General features: G+C 36.0%; 1 protein-coding gene across 1 annotated transcript; it reads left to right on the top strand.

Moving 5' to 3' along the window:
• The first annotated feature begins 12,585 nt into the window (after positions 1-12,585).
• Positions 12,586-13,467, top strand: LOC149172948 (chaperone protein dnaJ 11, chloroplastic-like). Its single transcript, XM_089427850.1, has one exon. It carries the CDS (start codon positions 12,830-12,832, stop codon positions 13,361-13,363), a length of 534 nt encoding a protein of 177 aa, XP_089283976.1. The 5' UTR covers positions 12,586-12,829; the 3' UTR covers positions 13,364-13,467.
• Positions 13,468-22,176: the final 8,709 nt, after the last annotated feature.

Genomic DNA, 22,176 nt, shown 5'->3' with positions numbered 1-22,176 from the left:
AACCGAAAGGTTCGTATACATATACACGCACTTTCATGCAAGGGAAGGCACGTACATTGGGTTTTGGTCCATGGTACTTAGTTTGGTATTTGGACCTATGGTTTTGGACCATGGTATCTCGTCTGATGTGTTGAACCCAGGTATTGGGTCCATGGTATTGATTCTCTATGGTTTTGGACCATTGTATTGAGTAAAGCCTAAGAATATAAAAGGGGGAGAAGATCATTAAGCAAAGGCACTAAGAAAGTCTTGAATATCTAATGAAGTATGAGATCCAGTATGCAGATTATGGGTTCATGATGCTTTGCTTGATCTGACCATAAGGAGGAATCTCACTGGTTGATGGAGAACAGATCTAAGGATAGATCAGGATCTAATGGCTTGGAATGAATCATCTCTATACGGTTTGATCTTGTTTAGTCTAGATCTGTATATTGACGCATGTAATGTTCTATAAATATTATGATCTAGGTATAACTCAAGTTTGGAATAGTTGCAAATCATGAATCAATATTTACAGATGTATACACTGGTTGACTATGATAAAAGCGCGTACATACGCAGGTTAGATACATCTAAGTAGAGTATACCATATGCGCTATGATGTTTGAAATTACAGGTGGTTCTAGTTGTTGATGAGTTCTCGTGACTATTTACTGGTGTAAGTATTCTGCATATTCAAATTGGTTGGTTATGTTTAGCTTCAATGTTGATGGATGAGATCTATAATGGATCAAGATCATAATGACTGATCTTTATGTGATATGATGGACTAGATCTGGTTGCTAACTTATGTATTATCCTTGTATATGTAATGATCTGGGTATGTCTGAAGTCAGGAGTGCAGCGAAGACATAAGTAAGTAATTAATGACATATACGCTGTTTCTCTTTGGTGAAGTTGCGTATACACGCTGGTTCGGCTCTTCTAAGTAGCGTATGCACTCTGATGCATGCTTTTTTATTATACAGTTAGATCTGAACATTGTTGCAGAGTTTTGTGTTTTGCTCTGTGTTCTGGTGATTGCAGTTTGTTGACAGGGTTTTTAGTGTTTCAGTATTGGGTGATTCAGAGATTGATGATGCTAGTGTTGACTGATTGTGTGCTTCAATGACATTGATGGGTCTAGTATGAAAATTGGATGAACGTGGCCTTCAGATTATCCAGTATGAAAATTTATGAAACGTGGTACCTGGCGGAAGAAAGAGAAGGTTCTAGCCTTTTGTAGGTCTGCACCTACATAATAGTACATCAACTAGTACAAGAGTAAAGGGGGTGGTAGCTCCCTTCCAGTAGCAGCTAGAAAACGAGTAAAGGTTGGAGCATTCAGTAGGTTGGCACCTACGTACTAGTAAAAGGATCGGCTAGTACAAGAGCTAAGGGGGTTGCAACTCCCTTCCAGGAGAAGCTGGAGAATGAGAGAAGGTTGTAGCCTTATGCAGGTATAAGCCTGCGTACTGGAATAAGTCTGCTCCAGTATAGAAATGTTGTAAACAGAAGTTTCTTATTAAAAAGAAGATAGAGATGAATTACAGTAGGTGGTTTTCACCCACATTGGGTTTCCACCTTACATCATGGTGTTCATGTGTGCTTCTTGTGTGTGATGATCTGTTCTGTTTATTGCTCCTGTTTACTGTTCATATGGTTAATAATGTTTTGATGCACTCATTAAGGATCAACTAACTGAATCATAAGTTTATTGGATATACACTTGTTGCATTAAACACAGTTGCGTATACACGCGGTTTGCCTTAACTGAAGTAGCGTATATGAATCTTAATATGGAAATGAAAAAGTTATATTGATTTGATAATACTGATTCACCCCCCATCTCAGTATTATTTCCAACACTGTGACCTTTCCCCTTCATTTTCTCCTAATTCCATTATTTTCATAAATAATGTACCAAAATATATTTTTTCCTTTCCAAAGTCTTAGCTATTGCCTTTGTCAATTTCCCCTTAGTCATAAAACACAACAAATGATGCCCACTAGGATATTTTGCCCAACATTCAGCTTGAAATAAGTGTCCCTTGCCCGTGATCTTATTGCACCTTTATTAACTTTTATTACATAAGCTTTTAACCGAGAGTTGTTACATACACAATATCCTTGAATCCCTACAAAATCTACTTCTATATCAAAAAAATTACAACATATAAAATTATTATTTTCATATAAACATTTAAAAACAAGCTCTATGAAACAATCGATATAGAATGATAAAAAAAAATTAATAATAATAATAAAACATAAAAAAATCATACTTCCCAAACACTTTAACAATATACCCAACCTGCTAAATCCTAACACATATTTAGAGAATCCGAGTTTTGGAAAATTTTAACAACACATTAATTGTGACACCATCCATCTTAATTATCTAAATTTTTGAAATTTATAACAACAAGATCATTAAAGAAATATTTAAATAGTTACTTCATTATAAAAACAAGGTAATTTCCATCCAATTAATTTGTCTTATAATGCAACACTAAATATATTGATCATAAATCTACTTGCCCTTTTTGCTTTAATGTGATTACCATTTCATTTAATGTGATTACATTACTACACTTCTAGAAGGAAGCCTTAGGTGAGAACAGTAACCCTTGAAATAGAAGAGATGGAGTTGTTGACCTTCATTCGAGGTAGAAACATGACACCTTTGAGGTCCCCACCTTGTCGAAGTTATTGGTTTAGTCGAGGGCACCTACACATCTGCCCATTGCTTGATTTGCATATCAGCCATTGTCACCCACCTACCGTTCTCTATTAGCATCAAAGAAACACATAATAAATTAAACTTACGTTGAGGATAATATCAAGCATCTAGTCATCATCCCTTGCCACTTGGGGTTTAAGTTCAAATGTCATATTCAAATTGATGAGTTTAAGCCCCTTAGTGGAGTCCACGTAAGTGGAATGGAAACAAAGCTTATCCTCTCAATAAATTCTAGTTAAGAACACTAAATGATATAAAACTCGAAAAAGGGAACAAATTTTAGTTTTAAAACATCGAATGATGCAAGCTTTTAAAAAGGAAAGTGCAGGACAAACAAATACTATGCCTCTAGAAGCAAGTGTGACATAGTGTGACATGTTCAGGTAATTTTTGTTAAGAGTAAGTTGATTAATAAGTAGGTAGACTTAGTTCTTTCTTTGAATCCTCTTTTTCCATCTTCTTTCACAAGGGAAAGTTATGTTTTATTTTTTAATTTTTTTTATAAATTTTGATAATAAGGTTGTTTTAAAATTATTCAAAATTTTGAGGATAAATTATTATGGTTAAGGTAAATATAATTATATGAACTTATAATTTTTTTTAAATATATATGTGAGAGATTTTTTTATTTTTTTTGCATATGTAAATTTATTATTTTTTTTTCATTTATTTTCATTTTTATATAATAATTAATTTCAAGTTTTTTCACAAAAATTTATTGGCCAATCTCTGTAAAAGTTATTGATCATATAAAAATATATTGACTAACTACTTTGATATTTTAATTTTTCAATATTTTTCCTTAACTTTGTAAAACTACAACACATCAAATGTGGCTACACCATAATCATACAAAAACATTTTTCCTTTTTTAATGAAATAATTACTTCTTCTTCTTCTTTGCATATTTCTCAGCTTCGTTTGTGTATATAAACTAAATGTTTTTACCCTCATTGAAACACCTCTGTATTGATCATACTTGTATCATTCTTTCATGTATGAATCCACTTTGATCAATGATCATTTTAGTGATTGATCATTGATCATGAATCCATGCTATATGAGAAAAATGCCTTCTTCGTCCATAGCAAATAGCAGAAGGAGAGGTTGTTCCTTTAGAACGAAGGTGGATTTAATTCTTTATATCCTACAGAGTTGATAAAATGTGCATGCATAGGACTTCTTGTTTCTTAAATGTGTCTCATTTGAAAAAGTAAAGAGATATTAATTGTATTAGAAGGGTTTGCCAAATCTCTTACCTAGACCTAGAGGTGAAGATGGATGGATTATTTGGTGGGAGGATTCCATTGTCCATGCTTCCTCCTTTTTTAGGGCATGGTGATGAAAAATCACCTCAATCTAAAGGAAATAACACAAAGTTGTGAAATAATATCTAAAACATGTCAACCAATAACTTTACTGTAACCCTCTTGATAAGGGAAAATAAGTAAAGATCACAAAACTTAAGGAAGTATTCCTTAAGGTGCTAAATGAAGTCTGATAAAATGTGCATCATAAGACTTATTGTATCTTAAATGTCCCTTGCTTGAAAAATAAAATCAATACTAATTGTATCATAAGGGTTTGGAATCTCTTACCTAGACCTAGCAGTGACTATGGTTAGATTATTCCATGGGAGAATTCCAATGTGTTTGTTTCTTCCATTTATATAGAACATGGATGAAAAATCACCTCAATCCTAAGAAAATAACACAAGGTTTTCAAAGAAGAAGGAAACATGCCTACCAACAACCTAAATCCAGACCCTTTTATGAGTAAACGAAGATGAGGGCTACCAAACTCAATGAGTATTCCTTAAGGTGGATGAAGTTTATTAACATGAGGAGGCTTAATTGAAAGCTTGTTTCAGATGGATTAAAATGGGGAAATAACAATGAAGCAATTCTTCAAAGCCTTAGCAATTAGGGATATTCTAACAAATCTCTATGATGAAGGAAACTAATTAATGACTAGAAAAGTAATAGGATGGTGAAGAATAGTTAATTATCCAATATATATTTGTTTTTCAATCTTAAGGCCTCATGAAGGAACTCAGGGTGTTGTTGTCACTGCTACAACAACCCTCCAAAATTTACTATAGTCAAATTTTGGAGCCTACCAAACTATCACATCAAGTGGCGCATTGGTCGTCAAGTGTCGCTTCAAGTCATTTCACATGTTTTAAGTGTTATTGATCATTCCTAACTGTCATTGAATTGTTTAGAATATATCTAGTGCAATTCATGGTTATAATACATTTTTTGTTGTAAAACGACACTTTTGGTCGCAATTGCACATACTTAGTCTATTGTGTTTGGAGAGTGTTTATAAACTAGCGTTTTGATGTGTATTTCTCATTGTTTGATATTTTCTAAGTTTTATTGATGAGTTGGTATGTGTCACACTTGATTTTATGTCTAAAAACACTGCGCTTTCCCCTAGTCTCATTTTCAAACTTAGATAAATTTTGGTTTCACAAGTTAGCCCACTAAGGCTAAGAGGGCACATGGTGCACTCTTAAGCCTTATTCAGGACCCCTTCCCTATTCAGAGTGCACCATGTGCCCTCCAAGAGGGCATAACACACTCCCAAGCATCATCCTCTCCTTCCCTTTCCGAATTGTGCCCTTAAAGTAAGCCTTCCTTCATGGTGAACGCATGGCACACCAATAAGCCTCAAGGAGCCCCCTTCATCCTTCAACCTTGCACCTTGTGCTCTTCTTGACCTCTCTTGAGTGCACATCGCACTTGGGAGGGCCCAAACTTGACCCCTTCCTCCTCCAGAATTGTGCCTTACACCTTTCTTGGCTTCCTTGAGCGCATAATGCACTTCCAAGCCTCAACAACCTTCCTTCACCCTTCATACTTGCACCCAGTGCCCTCCATCAAGCCTTACCTTCCTTGTTGAGCACACAATGCATCCCTGAATCCTCAAGCACTCAGTCCTTCCTCTCTGGAAGTGCGCCCTATGCTCAGAAGTTTCCCTTGTTCTTCTCGAGCGCAATAATAAAGAACAAACAAAAAATTTACATGGAGCATGTTAGAAAAGGATATTTTTCAGACTGATGTTTGCTTGCCATGACTGATCTCAATTGTGAATATTCCATAATAGCATGACAAAGATGCATGAAGAGATCGGACAAAGAGGGTAGCCAAAGGAAGCATTTAAGAACGAATAACGTGGGACGTGACAAAATGAAGAACATTGAAATCCTTATGATCGAAGTAGCCCAAAAGACTCCATATGATCAAAGACCCTTTGGAGGGTAAAGGCATCAACAATGTGGAAGCTTCATGCAAGATTAAAGATACAAGTAGCAACATTGCCACGTATCATGAAATTGCATGCCATCAGTCACTATGAGTCCAACTCATCAATGTTGAGTGACTTGTCATATTCTCACCACATGATGATGTGGAAATCATGATATGATTATGTATTGTAAAGACAAAGAAGTCGAAGTCCAAGAGTCATGTATGGACAAAAGAGTCATGTGAAGAAGTCCAAAATACATGTAATTCCAAAAGTCACAGGTAATTCCAAAAGTTTTATAGAAGTTCAAGAGTTTTATAGAAGTTGAAAAGTCATATGAGAAACTCAAGAGTCATGGGGATATGAAAAGTCATGCCTCAAGTTATAAAATAAGTCTCATTACTCAAGCAAAAGACTTTTCGCCTTGGCTTCCCCCGCAAGGCATTAGAGAGATAGAGATAGTACTTTTGGGGAGCAAGTAGTGACTCTAACACTCCACTATTGGAGCTAGTGATGTTCATTGTACTCTTGTATCTTGGAACTTTTGCTTAATACTTGAGGCCATTTGGTTAACACATTTTCACGCATGGATCGTGGTTGTTTTGAAACTATTCTTCTAATGTTTGTGGCTTATGTTTGCTTTCATATGTACTAAAGTAATTGAACTATTTTGATGAATTTGGTTCTCAAATTGTTGGAAATGTGTTGTAATGATTTTAATGATCGTTGCATCTATGTGAACTATTTCACTTGATGTTTAGTGATCCTTCCTTATTTATGTGTGTGTGTCTTTATCATATTAGTACTAGCACTTTTCTTTTGGAGACTCACTTTTCTTCCTTATAGTGAAATAACTTTGATACATTTAAAATCGAACATTACACAAGGGATGCTCTCTTGCTTATTTGAAATCACATGCGCGCTACTCTCTCATGCTAATTGCTTAAGCCAAGAAAAATATCTAAGTTAATGGAAGCTAGGCCATATTTCCATATGGGACTCCTGCACCGAATGGTGTGAGGTCTAATTGGGACCTCATATCGTGGAGATCCCCTGTATGTTGGTGGGATCCAACACCGTCAATAGGTGTCCATGTCAGCTTGTCTTGACATGTTCCCTTATCATAAATTCAAGTCACAGGAAAGAATCTGTGAACAATTGCTAAAATTGGATGAAATGGTGTAAGTTAAATTGACCGAGATGGTTAATTCCTCAAGATTAGATGATGTTTTGTTCAAAATTTTATAAAACCACATGGGATTTTGTTTTCCTTTTCCTACACCAAGTATGCATACAAACCCTTAGAAATAAACCATTAAGGGTTTGTATTCAAAAATGGATAATTAGGTTCATACCCAAGCTAGGAGACCCTAAATTGATTATGAATTAGAGATTTAAAAAAACCATATTGGGCATTCACTCTAAGAAGATAAGATTCATTATAGTGTGATTCATTTGAAATAATGTCATATAGTGTAAATGTATGGAGTAGGTAGATATCAACCTTGATGTCCTCATCATTAAGATTGTTTTGGAAAGAGCTTATGACAAGGTTGAGTGGTCCTTTATTTTGGCACATGCTAAAGGCCTTGGGTTTGGAGTATTCTTCCTCAAATTTTTGTTTCTTCGTCTCAATTCATAGGATTGTATGTATGTGACCACAATTCAATTTGTCACAGTAGCACAAGGATTAGCCTACTTCATTTCTTGTTCGATGACCTAGGGATTATTAATGGCTCCATTCATCTTCAGTAATGAGCAGGTGGGAATTTGGTTAATGATAACCATTTTGCAAAAGAGTTATTTCTCACTAATTTTGAGGCCTAATTCTCCTTAAGGAACATTACTGATTACCTCCATATATTTTTTTATGAATTAAGCTTAGAAGCCAATAAGATCAAATTAAATTTTAAAAGCAAAGGATGCAAAATGTGCTTTCTTCTTATTGATCAAGGACAATCTCTGATCTAACATGTTTGTATTTTTAAGTTCCTTAGCATTCCTTTTACTTTTGAGGAATAACCTAAGGAACCTGGGAACATGATTGTTATTCAACACAAGGAAAAGATGATTTAGAATTTTTTGACAAAACCCATCACTAAGAATGTAACTAAGAAGTTGTTAAAGAAAGGTTTAATAGCTAACCATGTGTACTACTTGTCGAAATGGGTTGCATCAAATAGTGTTTATCAATAGCTTGAGATGTATCTTTATAGATTTATTTGGGCTAATATGAATGATGGAAATGATTTCATTTGGTAAATTAGAACATGTTTTATAATCCTAGAGATTACAAGGGTGGAGATCATTAATACACATTCTCAAGCCTTGTTGGTTTAGGCCAAAAGGGCCATCAAGGAATTCAAAGTTGTGAACCATGAAAGGTGTTTCTAGGTAATTTCATCTTCATACGAGCTCTCCTACAAAAAAAATACTAGATGGGCATCAATTTACTAACTCATATTATGACTCTAGTGAATGTGAAGTTGTTAAAGGAACTTTTAATGCAAAATAGTTAGAAATATTGAGAGGAAATTAAACTTGAACTCCACTAGAAAGGATAAGTTCTCAGGTCTAGTCAATTGTTTAATGGGTTTTCCCTATGGTGACATATTATTACATGAAGAAACTTCCATGATCAAGCCAATGTGGTTTTCAACCTTTTTTAAGAAGAGGCATCAATATTATCAAGGACATATTTAATGACTATAGTCAACATTGAAGATAATTTTCAATTGGCCAATTGAAACATGTTTGCATTTGTTTGAATAAAAGAAATTATCTCCTATAACACCCTCCTCCCATGTCTACCCAAGTAACTAGCCAACCAGGGTAAACATGCGATGAGAGGCTACTATGATAGGATTCGACCTCCTATGTGACCTTAAGGAAGTGGAATTGACAGAATCATAATACAAGGTCATCCAACATTAGCCTCAGGACCCTCAGGAACCAAACAAGCTAGACAGCTTGCCTATGGGTCCTACTGAAGTTTTGGCCAAATTAGGCCAGAGTAATGCTCCCTAGCCACAACTTAGGTGAATTATAATGCTCTCCAACCCTTAGCTAAATGCGTTAGTGCCAAGGGTAATGCTCTGATTTGCCAGTAATCTCAGGATTTGAGCCACTTTTCTAGCTTAGAATCCTAGACTCTGCCCAAAACTTGCTAGAAGCTTCATAATCTATTAAGGACATGATAACAATGATGATAAATCAAAACTCAACCTCAGAACTAGGCCTAAGCATCCCCAACCAAGACTAAAATTTTGTCAAACACTTGGCATCAGTGCAACCTACAAGTCTAGGATACAAGACAGAGCGTAAATGACTGAAATAACTTATGAAACATAACCAGAAGGATCACCTCCTTCTCCAAAGAGCTAGTATATCATCAATGAGTTCTTGCATCCATCCATTTAATAGTTACAAGTAAATACATGAAATATCTATGACATAAACCAATCATTCAACCATGCTTATAACCAATATAAAATTGTATAAATATCAGAGATATGACAACCATTAAATCCACATATATATAAGTGAAAATGTAAGAGAAATTAGCTTTTATTAATCATAGGAAAATCAGACCAGGTTTGGGACTTCCATGTACCACCCAACCATAGACATGGTTGAACCAAATCTCTCTTTCAACCAGTCACCCCCGTGTAATATTCCAAGCATGAATATGGGATCTCATAGAACAACCAATCCAAGAACAAATAAGGGAATCCAGAGGTTAAACCACCTCCACCCTCACCAAACTAAGGGAATCCAGAGGTTAAACCCTGTGATCACACCAAAACCAGTGCTCCAATCACAACCGAACCAAACTTGGAATGTCATCCGGAATCCATCACTATCCTTGAGAAATTTTTTATCTCCTTATCTCTTAGGCTTTACCACAATCCAAACCGAATCACTAGGCCCTAAACTGAGACCCGTCTCTTAATCTTTACTGCAATCCAAACCTAGATCACTAGGCCCTAAACTGAGACTTCTCCCTCATGCTTTATCATGTATCTCGCCAAAAATGGTCAAGGGATTCCTAGGCCTTTTGGAATGGAACTTGAGACCACCTCTGTCCCAGGTTCTGAAATCCATTCGACAAACCAAAGCTCAAAACCGAAATAAAAATCCCAACACCATGTCATCCAGAAAAAGGGAAGGCTAGGTTGAAAACCACTATCATAACCCTGCAAAACCATGCCAACGACAACAAGAGAGCCATACACCATCATGCAAATCCATGCTTGTCCAAACGAGCTAGGAAATCACACATGCAAAAGGTTACCTGCAAGTATTCTTGCTGAAGCTGCTTGATCATGCTTTCCTTCCATTGATCCTTGCTTGCTTTTCCTTTGCTTTGCTTCAAACTAGAGTGCTCCAAGAAACTTCAAGTGACCAAGAGTGAGAGACAGAGAGAGAGAATAATGAGATAGCTCTAAACATAAACTGACAAAAGGTTACCAATTGATCCTCAGAAGCCTTTTTATGGATGAGGACTCTATTTTCTTCATTTTCCATTATTTTCCTTCAATTTCCTGCTCACATGCAACCTGGGACCTTTTACCTTCCTTTTCTCCTATTTTCCTTTATTTTCATAAATAAATGTGCCAAAAAAACCTTTTTACCTTTTAATGTCTTTGCCAATTTTCCTTAGCCAAAACACACATCCAGTGATGCCCACTAAGATATTTTTGCCCAACATTCAGCTTGGAATAAGTGTCCCTTAACCGTGGTCTTATTTTTGCCTTTATTAACCTTATTACATGGATTTTTCACTAGTGTTGTTACACTCCTATTCTTTTCTTATAAAGGTGTCTAGAACACGAGCGGATGGGTGTACTATTGGATAAGGCTAAAGCTGTTAAGAAGCACAAACTCATTAATGCCTACAAGTGGCTCAATTGGGTGATCTTCAAAAGCTAAAATATAAGCAAATGACCCAACTCTTCTAGTCGCACAACACGTGGAAACATTTAGTCGAGCCTAAAAATCCTTTTCTATTTGGCTCCTCAACCTTAGGGGTTTCATTTTTGGCAACAAGTTGATTAACCTTAGCATCCCTCGGCCTAAGTGTTCATTATATGATAAACCCAAAAATTCTGAACACCTTTATAGGTTATTGAATTCTATAACCAATTCCTCCTTACCTCCATATGCTACAATTAATTCATCTTAAGGAGATATTCTTGACCCTTAACTTGCACAACATCAAAACAAATTAGAATTGGAGCGTTTTTCCTCATTTGCAAAATAGTTCTATGTGTTGATAAAGCATGACTTGCTAAGAGTTTTTCTAATCATGTCAATTCTTAATTAATTTGTAGAGTATTCTATATGTAGAGAATTTTCTACAAACTCAAAAGCCTTTTAATTAGATTTAATACACCTTCACTATCTTTTAAAGTATTAGGATGGTCCTCCTACATAATGAACCAGGATTCTCTAACGTATTTAAGGTATTTTAGGGTATTTGAGGCAAGGATTCTCTAACCCATTTAGGGTATTTGAGGCAATCCCAAAGATATTAAGGAAAGCGATGACACATAGTTGTTTTTCTTAAAAAAAAAACTCCACTACAATTAGTCCCCTTCATTGAAACACCAAAATGATGAGCTTCTACACATTGTCCTTAGCATTATCAAGGAGACTCCTTAAGAAGACTAAGCAGCATAATGAAGGTTGATGCCTTACCATCCAAAATCAAGGGCCAAATAATAATGGTTAGGGATGTGCTCATAAGTACAATGGGAAGCCCTCATATCAAATGGGACTCTTTAAGGGTTGAGGCCCTATCATCCCAAATCGAGGGCCAACTAATAATGGTTGGGGATACGCTCATAAGTACAATGGGAGCCCCCTCATATCAAATGGGTTGACTTCTGTTAGTGAATTAAACTATGAATACTAATCTCATGCTTAGAGTGATGCGGTGAGAGGCTAGACTTTTTTGCCTTTTAATGTTTTTTTAATATGCATATAGTATTATTATATGCCCTAAGCCATAGTGGTCCTTGCAATTTTCAAAAGAGGACTCAACTTATTTTAATGATCCCCCTGTTTTGTGGCTACTAGAGTGCATGACCTACGTAGGCTGATTGGCATGAATTATCCACGTACCATTTCCTATTAGCGTGATAGAGACACACAGCAAATGAAATTCCATCTTACCATTCTCATCCAACCCTGGCCAAAGATGGAGAAACAAATTTGGTGAAAATATCCTCTCGGGCAGCGGTTCATTGAAAACTTGGAGTTTAAACCTATCGCTGTCAGCCACGTCAGGAGAATGTGCACAGACCTTATCCTCTCACTAAATTGTATGCAACTCACATGACCGGAACGTTAAATCTGGAAGATTTTAAAATATACAACCACTGGACTTCTAGAAGCACAAGTAGCGTGGAAGATGATTTCCCACTAACCATACCTAACTCATATCCAGCAAGTTGAAGACTTTTGACTCCAATTTAATCCAATCCAATTTTCACAGGTGTCCACACCAAAATAAATAAATTCACCGATCCCTAATTCTTTTTCATTTCTCGTATCAAATTCAAGCTGTCAGACACATGACACGTGGCTTCACGACAATTGGCTCGATCCTCACGCGGCCTTTTTTTTTTTAATTTTAAAATACAGTTATCTGAGTCAGGTTCTCTGCGTCTTCCTGGGCTGTGTATTTGTGTATATAATTAAAACATCCCTTTTTGGAAAAAACTCTGTAAATCCCCTAGGTGTTGTGATAGTTTTATTGATCGATTGTTTATCCACAGTTTCTGCAAGCGTTTAGTCAGTATATCAGATAGCCACTTTGTTTCCAGAGAACAATCTTGTATTTCAGCAATGGTTTCTTCTGCTGTGTTTTCCTCTAACATTTTATCATCCAAAGAATCGCCGGCCTTTGGTCTCATGGGCTTCCAGAAACGGCTTGCGGGATCGAGCACCCGGAGCCGAAATGTTATTAGATTTCGGCGGTGTTTCAAGGTGAGAGCAATGCAGGCCTCTGGCGCCGCAGCGGCCATTTCAGATCACGGTCATATTAAGTCAAAAAGTTTGTATGAAGTACTGGAGATAGGCCCCTCGGCCCCTGTAAAGGACATAAAGAGGGCTTACAGAAAGCTGGCGCGGCAGTTTCATCCGGATCACGCGGCTTCTCCTGAGGAAAAAGAAGAGAAGACCCAGATCTTTTTGAAGATACACAATGCGTATGTGATTTTGTCGGATCCACATGACCGCGCGCAATATGACCTCAAGATTTCGGCTCCGGTTCGGGGTTTCACTGGCCAGACGTGGCGCAGAGCGAGTAATGGGCAGCCGGCTGTTTATAGATGTTCTGGTCATATGGGGCGGAGTTGGGAATCAGATCAATGCTGGTGATCTTAATCTGAAATTTTCCAGGCGATTATGTACAAAATTAACTATGTAAATATGTGCGCGTATTGTTTCGATTTTTTCAACGTATATTTACATTTTTTTGGGAAGTATATCTATAGTCCATGGATTAAAAAAATGGTAGTATTGGTTTATTCAGTTTTTTTTTTTTTTGTAAAATGTGTTTTTTAGTTTTTTCTTGTTTGAGTGAGTCTAATGGTTAAGAGCATGTGTTTTCTCTTAAAAAATTAGAGGTTCAAAACTAGAGAAATAGAGTATGTATACCTTTATAGACTTAGCATCTCCAACAAATAAGGAGAGTCTATGCATTTCCAATAAACAAGGAGAGTCTATTGTCCCACAAACAAGGAAGTCCTATACACCAATTTGGTGGGTTGGCAGTGACTTTAAAATTTGATAATAATTATTTATCCTCTTTCTTTTTCTTGATGACTAGTTTTTTCAAAACCAGAAAAATAAAATATTTATGCCTTCATAAACTTTATGTCCATCGTCCCTCAAACAAGGAAGTCCCATCCACCAATTTAATGCCTGAATTGACAACCACCTTAAAATTAGATAATTATTATTTATCCTCTTTCTTTTTCTTGATCAGTAATTTTTTATCTTTTCATTAGTATAAAAAAATATTAGCAAGATGAAAACAAGTCCTGCCATGAACTCTGGTTTTTAGAATTTTAGTATTGAGAATAGACTTACAGTGATCCTACCCTTATTATTTTAAATATTTTTGTTATTTGTAAACTTTTGAGCATACGTCAGGTGAAAATGTATAGGTGGTGAACTGGTGAAGCTATCCAATAGATATTTGACAAATGTGTAACCTAAAAATTTCACTCTTACTTTTAATTTCTGACAAATGTTTAGGTGGAAAATTGACTTTTATTTTCCGACAAATGTGTAGGTGGAAAATTGACTGTTACTTCTACTGTAATCAATTTTCCTTATAATTCCTAAAATCACGAAACCACCGACAAAATTAGCAGATGCATTTTAAATATGTTGGCCGACAAACCAGGGCAATTGTCGTAATAGGTAAAATGCATTTTGAACATCTTTGTAAATAAACCAGAGTAATTTATCAGTGTGCGCAAACCAGGAATAAAATCAGTTTCCATATGAAGTACGAATAAGTGAATGGATAACGCTTGAAAATGTATTTAATTTAATTAAAGTTTATATATATGAAATGAATTTTTTTGTTAATTAGTTGGTATAAAAGTATGCGAAACGTGTAAGGGTCAAAATATATCGACGATGTTAATAAATGGATAATTTTAGATATAAGAATAATCGTGTTTTTAATTAAAAAATAGATTTTTAAGGAAATATATTTTAATATAGAATTGTGTATTTGTTGTAATACTTTTGTTATGTATTTCATTTGAATTGTGGATTTCAGTTTCATGATTGAGCAAATTACCCAACATTTGCCATGTGAAAATGGATTTATGTAATCTTTTCATCCAATTTTGGCCCTCTTCAAACACATAACTTCAAATAGATAATTTCACATAATTACACGTGTTGTGACTATCACTTCCTTCTTCAACCTTAAGCCTAAATGGAGACATCAACAACTAAAAGTTAATGTGTCAAAAGACTTTACGGAATTTCGTTGAAATAGGGTGGGTACAAGATGGTTAACCAACTTATGTATAATGCTTCTTTCAATATTAAAGCCTAAAGCAAAAGATCATTGACTCTTTCCTTATGGCCAAGTAAAACCCACTTATGTCCCCTACATTAATAAGGTAATTGTAGCTCAAGATAATGCATCAACGCTCGCTAAACCCACAAGTGAACTCTCGAAAAGATTTGATGTACCCTCTTAAAACCTCCTTCTTGAGGAGGTGGCATGAGGGATCACTCTCCACTTTTCCTTTTGAACTCAGGAGGTGGCATGAGGGATCACTCTCCACTTTTCCTTTTGAACTCCCAAATGGTTCTAGACCTTGATATGGATTAAAGTAAATTCAAGGTTTGTGCTCTATAATGACTTCAAATTTGTTAGAGGAATTTTGGGTTCTAAAATGAGAGTCTGAAAGAAAATAAATAATATTTAAAATAATAAAATAAGACTGATGTATTTTTAAAGAAAAAAAAATGAAATTAATTTTTTTAATTGTATTTTCAATTTATCTCTTGAAGGTTCATTCAAATTTCAAGAGTAGATAATTGTTGCAAAAATAAATTCTGCATCCAACAAGTACCCACTCTACATACTTATGGGTAGATCTACATTGGAAAAAAATGAAAATACATGAAAAAAATGTGTTCAACAATTTCTTTAATGTATTCTCATTTTTTTTCCCATGTGGATTTACTAATCAGTGGGTACTTGTTGGAGGTGGAATTTAATTGTGCATCTAATGATTGTTTATTCTTGAAATTTGAGTGAACATATAAGGAGATAAGTAAAAAATACAATAAAAAAATAGTTTTCTTCTTTTCACTCAAAAATATTTTCCCATGGGGATTACTTCACTATCTTGAATCCTATTGGTTCTTTTAAAGTCAATTTTGTTAGTACATTTTTTGTTTTGAGGCCCATTTTTAACCTCAAAATTCACCTAATTAATATGCTTACAAGGTCCTATTTGGCTACGTGATAATGTTGATAAGGATATTTACTATATTATTATTATTTCCCAATGAAAGTAGCATTGTGGAATGTTAAAGGTCCATAGGATAAGGTTTCATAATATTGATATTTTAGGTATCAAAATAGTGAAATTTTGTGAGTTCATGTTAAAAACTTTCTTGAATTATATTTAGTTGCACGTTGATGCTTCTTTTAATAATCATGATGAAGGTCAGGTTGGATTTGCAAAACTAGTCAAACCTCATTTTGCCTCCCCGATGAAAAGATGAGAGACCAACTCCTCACAAAGATTGGTTTAGACACTATTGAATTGGGATGAATGGATGTTGTGTTTGCCTAATGTTTCCTATTTGTTGATATTAAGAGGCATGCCTTTTGTTCAAAATGGATGACGAATGAACTCCTAAAATCCATTAGTTGGTGTATGGGGACTTAATAGGTGGATTCCTGAGACAAAAATTAACACTTGTTTCCAATCAAAATGCCCAGTGACAAGAAAGTTTTCTAGAATGCCCTCAAGAGCAAGGTTGGGTTGTATGATCTTAGTACTTTTAGAAGGAACAAATCTTGTAAATTAGAGCTTACATGGTTCAACTTTTGGAACTGAAGGGAAAGTTTCCTATGAAATTAGATTGATCCATGCTATATGAGAAAATGCATTAGACTACTTGAATTGAAATATTGCAATATGTCTCCATGTTTTGGGAAAGACCACCCTTCTAGAGCAAGACATGATTTATCTATCTTTATCCTATGTTAATGATAAAATATGCATGTGTAACACATGTTCTCTATTAAATGTGTCTCATTTGAAAATCTAGATAAATCTTAATCTTAATCACATTAGAAGGGTTTGGAATCTCTTCCCTAGATTGACTAGTGAAGATGGCTAGAATTCTTGGTGAAAGGATTCCATTGTTTGTATTTACTCATTCTTGAGGGTGCATGGATGACAATTTACCTCAATATAAAGGAATGAACACAAGGTTGTAAAAGAAGATCTAAAACATGTCAATTGATGACTTTAGCTCAACTCCTTTGATGCACAAACACAACCTAGGGCTACTAAACTTTCACAAGTCTTCCTCAATATGGATGAAGATGCTGAGCTCAAGGGCCTTAATTGAGAGAGAATTTCATCTAGATTAAAATGGGGGGCTAGCTAATTAAGTATTTTTTCAAGCCCTTATCAACCAAGGAATATTTATAAAATATTTACGGTGAAGAAACCAGTGGACCACTAACCAATTAAGAATACATTGAAGAATAATTCATCATCGATTATACATCAATTTCTCAATCTCTATGCCTTCATGTTGACTTTTCTTAGTGGTTTCTCTCCTCAACCTTCAAAATAAAATTAAAGAAAGTGAGAATAAAGGATGGAATTGGATGAAATGATAGATTCTCTAATCAATATGGTTGAGGATTGTCATTAAAATTAGATGATGTCTTATGCAAATTTTATAAGATCATGTGGAATTTTTTTCTTTCCTTGCTTATAGGTTATAAAGAAACCAATAGAAAACAATCATTAAGGATTTGTATTGGAAAACAAATAATAAGGTTCATAACCAAGCCTAGGGACCATAAAATCATTATTAATTGGAGATTGATTCCATTCTTTTTTCTTGCCTTGTTATGTGGACTTATCCCTTTTGTGGACAAGAGAGATCTCCCTAGACCTCAGAGAAATCTAGTAACAAACAACTAGGAACTGCTACCTTTCCCTAGACTATGATTGACTAAAACAAATACTATGATAGGGGCCACTTACTGTTTAATTGAAATGATTGATAAAGTCCCCTTAGAGCTTCCAATCATCCAATCCTCCTTAATGCTTTAGAGATCTTCCCATTGCTTCCCACGGCTTCTCCACGTTGTCCTGAAGGAGATATTCATAGACAAAAACATACACGATATCAAAGCATCTCGTATATAGCATAAGAGGTAAATGAACTAATTAATTTAATCATGTATCATAAACTGATCAATATGGAATCAAAATCTATGTAGGTGATCAAGGTATCCTATAAATTCTATCAACAAAGATGTAATTGAGAAAGAACAATTGCCTTTATATTAATAAAATGGAGAATAGTCTTACAACCATGAAGCCTTGATGTTGCAAGTCCCTTCCCACAATCTCCAACCATTTGCTTGAATGAATAGACTTCCAACCTTATTCCTCCAACATAAGTCTACTTCCAATAGTCCTTTTCAATCCTCAAGCCTGGGTTAGCTTTATAGGCCAAGAGTGTGAAGTTTGGGATCCATTTTCTAGGGGATGAGATCCAATAATGGTGGGATAGGGGTTCCACAAAGAGAGGGAGTAGCTCCATGATGGGAGGTATCAAGGTTGAATAGGAACCATTCGAAGCTTTTTAGTTGGTATGGATACGACTAATAATGTTTCTAGACTTTATTTTTTATTTTTACATGTGTTAAGTCATGTGGGTAGGTCAAAGTGTAAGACATTGCACACTTGTGCACAATTCCTAATGGACACTTCTACGTATGCACAAAGATTGAATAGGGATCGTGAATGAAGCCAAAATAGGGTTTTGAACCATGGGATCCATGAATTCCACTTTCTTTGGGAAAATTTGGATTCTAACTTTGTAGGGGAATACTTTGGGACACATTTATGAATAGCTAAAGATCCAAACCGATAGTCATTTGCCTAATGTGAAAAAATGGCGTGTAACAGATTGCCCCTTAAAGTGAAAAGTTAGAAGAGATGTTTGATGACTGAAGCGCTTTATCATGCTAAGGTTTGGGTTAGAGACAGCAGTCGGAGACCTGAAACAATCAAACAAATGTTACAATGCAGTATATAATCATCACTGAGGTATGCATTCCCATACTTAGAGTATAAATGTCTCAAAAGAACTAGTACAAATATATATATGAAGATCCATGGTAGCATAAGACATAGTATGGATGCAACCATCAATAGATATATGTTTACAATCATGAATATTTAATAACTCCAGGAAGCCTGGATGGATGAAACTAGGTCTAGGGTCTTGATCTCCATCTCTCGATCCGTAGTATGAATCTAGCCATGCGAGTGAATATCTCGCAATAAAACATGGTAGAACCCACTTGATTACGGGTCAATGATGTGAACCGTTAACTAGTGTGAGAGAAACCACCAATAATGAAAATGGTTCTCAAGGTACTTCCAGTACAATCTATGAAGTGTGAATAGATGTGTGGATGTCGAACACTCATAGAATCAATCGATCGAAGGTCAATGATGAGAACCTATTGTCAAAGGCGAGAAACCTGCCATTAAGGCATGCAGGCTCCAAGGTACTGAAGGTTTCTAGATAAACTTCTTCGATAGTGAGATGATGTCGATAGGAAGTGACCTGTCATAGGAGGGCCTACAACACGAAACTCATGTCAACATTTTGAAGAAAAATAGCTTGGAGTAATCTAGGATTGACTTAGGGATGGTCGATGCAACTAAAGGTTATGAATGGAAAAGTAATTTGACTGAGGTTGGACTTCTCTTGAACATATCAGAGACATGACATGATGACTTGGCAACATTTGACTCAAAAATAATACCCAAACCAACTAAAGACTTTCAATGAGGTATGGTCAACTGAGAGGAAAATGGATTTCCCAACCCAGACACAAAAAGTGACGGAGTGTCATGTTCAAGAGCGACATACTGCCTTTTATAATACAAAAACAAAGGTTCTTTCTCACTTTCCCCCCACCATTACTGGCAAGTACCTCTTTATTTTTTACAAGCTTGAGGAGGATAACATATGCTTGTCTTGTAAGATCATCCTTCGGATGAGTCCTTCGAAGTATTTTTAATGAACCCTAGGAAGGAGTGGTTTGGTCTCATCATGCTTAACGAGTCCTACATTGTTTAAATTTTATGAGTCCAGTGAAGGGGTAACTCGATGTCATTTTCATGTTTAAAGAGTTTGAAAAGACAAAAAAATAAAAATTGTCCAGTTCTTTCAATGTAAATTTTAATGAGCCCTGAGAAAGTAAAGCTCAGTGTTTTTTAGTTTTAGGGAGTTAGGATAAAAACGTAAGTAAACTCCACAATGTCCTTTTTCATAAATTGAGTCCCTCAAGCTCGAAAAAGAGTAAAATACTGTAGGAGAGAACTCTATTGACCATGATTAGTCAATGTATACGTTTTTCATAAATAGTCTAATTCAGTCCATAAATGGGGTAAAATTATACTAAATAGAGGGTTGTTCATTTACTTTTACGAGTTCGAACAATCAAGTACTCGACGATCTTTTCATGTTTAGGGATTTTGAAAAGGGCGTAAAGAGAACTCCTTGGTTTCATTTTTTCATAAGTTTTAACGAGTTTGAAAAAGTGATAAAAATATACTCAATGCCAAAATGATTTGTTTTCGTAAATGATCAAGTGCTTAAAAAATAGCTCAAAATTAAAAGTTTTCGAATCAGTGTGGAACCTAGACGAATGCGTAGTATTCGTCATCTTGAATCTGGTGCAACTCATTTCGCGCAAAATGGACATTGTATGCTCCCATAATCATGTTCTGTTCACTTTCCCAAACAAACGATTTTTTGAAAAAAAATTGACAGCCCAGTCAGCAGTCCGTAAACTTGATGTGGCGCTGACTGGGAAGGTATAGGTAGTAGGTTGACTGGTAAATGGTCACATCGAATCATATTGTTCCAAGTGGCACATTTTCATTGGTGCAATTTGGCATATTATTATTGGTTGGTTAGTGGCCAACCATGGGCTGACATGTGGCCTAGCCGGAGGCCACCACATGGCAGCCCATGGTTGGCCACTAACCAACCAATAATAATATGCCAAATTGCACCAATGAAAATGTGCCACTTGGAACAATATGATTCGATGTGACCATTTACCAGTCAACCTACTACCTATACCTTCCCAGTCAGCGCCACATCAAGTTTACGGACTGCTGACTGGGCTGTCAATTTTTTTTCAAAAAATCGTTTGTTTGGGAAAGTGAACAGAACATGATTATGGGAGCATACTCATGAAGAGGTTGTGGGATGATTGCATTCAGAATGAGATTAGAAAGAACCATCTTTGGGCAACCAAACAAGTGGAGGAGGATGACAATGTGGCATTGCTAGCAAGAGGCAAGAAGGGCAGAGCAAAGAAGCATTATATATATATATATATATATATATATATATTGACAGCCCAGTCAGCAGTCCGTAAACTTGATGTGGCGCTGACTGGGAAGGTATAGGTAGTAGGTTGACTGGTAAATGGGCACATCGAATCATATTGTTCCAAGTGGCACATTTTCATTGGTGCAATTTGGCATATTATTATTGGTTGGTTAGTGGCCAACCATGGGCTGACATGTGGCCTAGCCGGAGGCCACCACATGGCAGCCCAGGGGCCACCAAAATCATGGATCAAGTTTGGGAAGAGGCAATGGGGGTCGAACATGCGACCAACAACAACTGAGAAAATCCTTTTGCCAATACACCATACACATGAGTCTTAACATATATGGTCCACGAGTTTCATTTAAAGTTGAATGCGTGCCATTTCAGAGGTAGGGCCAGCCCACGAGAGTCGTCCCTTAGTTGCACAACGACCCTAGTACCACAGGTGGAGAGGAGCGAGGGGCTCGGACGACGGGGGCATGTTGTTGGCCTTAACCTGTGGCACGTGGTCCCCCACGTGCCCAAACTTTTTAGACTTAAGGCCTTAGAGTCCAAATTAAGGCGCCCACAATTTGCACTAGGTTTTGGGCAAAATGGGCGCTCTGTTAGCACATTTTGGGGTGAAATTGTGGGTTAGGTGCTAGATTTTGGGGATTTTGTAGAGTGAATAACAACCAAACTTGGGAAAATCATAACTTGATGAGTTTTTGACCAAATTAGGAGCAGAAAGAGGCTACATAGGCATTTTTGGGCATTCTGGAGCCATTGGAACATGTTTTAGAGCTTTATGAGCATTGTAAACTAATGTATTCACATTTTTTAGCATAATAGAGAGGGCCAAACCATTGGAAGCTGGACCAAGGAGACGTAGCCCAGGAGGGGTGAAATCCTTCATCATGTGCTGCTGTGATACTGTTTATGGTGATGTTTATGTTTGTTATATGTTGATGTTCAGTCATTTGTTTATGTTAATTTGCACATAAAAATTACATAAAAGCACTCAAAAACCTATGTTTAAACTTGGAAAT

The sequence above is a fragment of the Pinus tabuliformis genome, chromosome 4_2, assembly GCF_031772625.1.
Source record: "Pinus tabuliformis cultivar Carrire ecotype Pingquan chromosome 4_2, CPIR1, whole genome shotgun sequence".
Taxonomy (NCBI): Eukaryota; Viridiplantae; Streptophyta; class Pinopsida; order Pinales; family Pinaceae; genus Pinus; species Pinus tabuliformis.
Note: the sequence above shows the minus strand (reverse complement) of the source record. Positions and strands in the feature narration are given on the sequence as shown.

Excerpts from the sequence above, each read along its gene's own strand:
- LOC149172948 (XM_089427850.1), top strand. The coding sequence starts at position 12,830 with ATGGTTTCTTCTGCTGTGTTTTCCTCTAACATTTTATCATCCAAAGAA.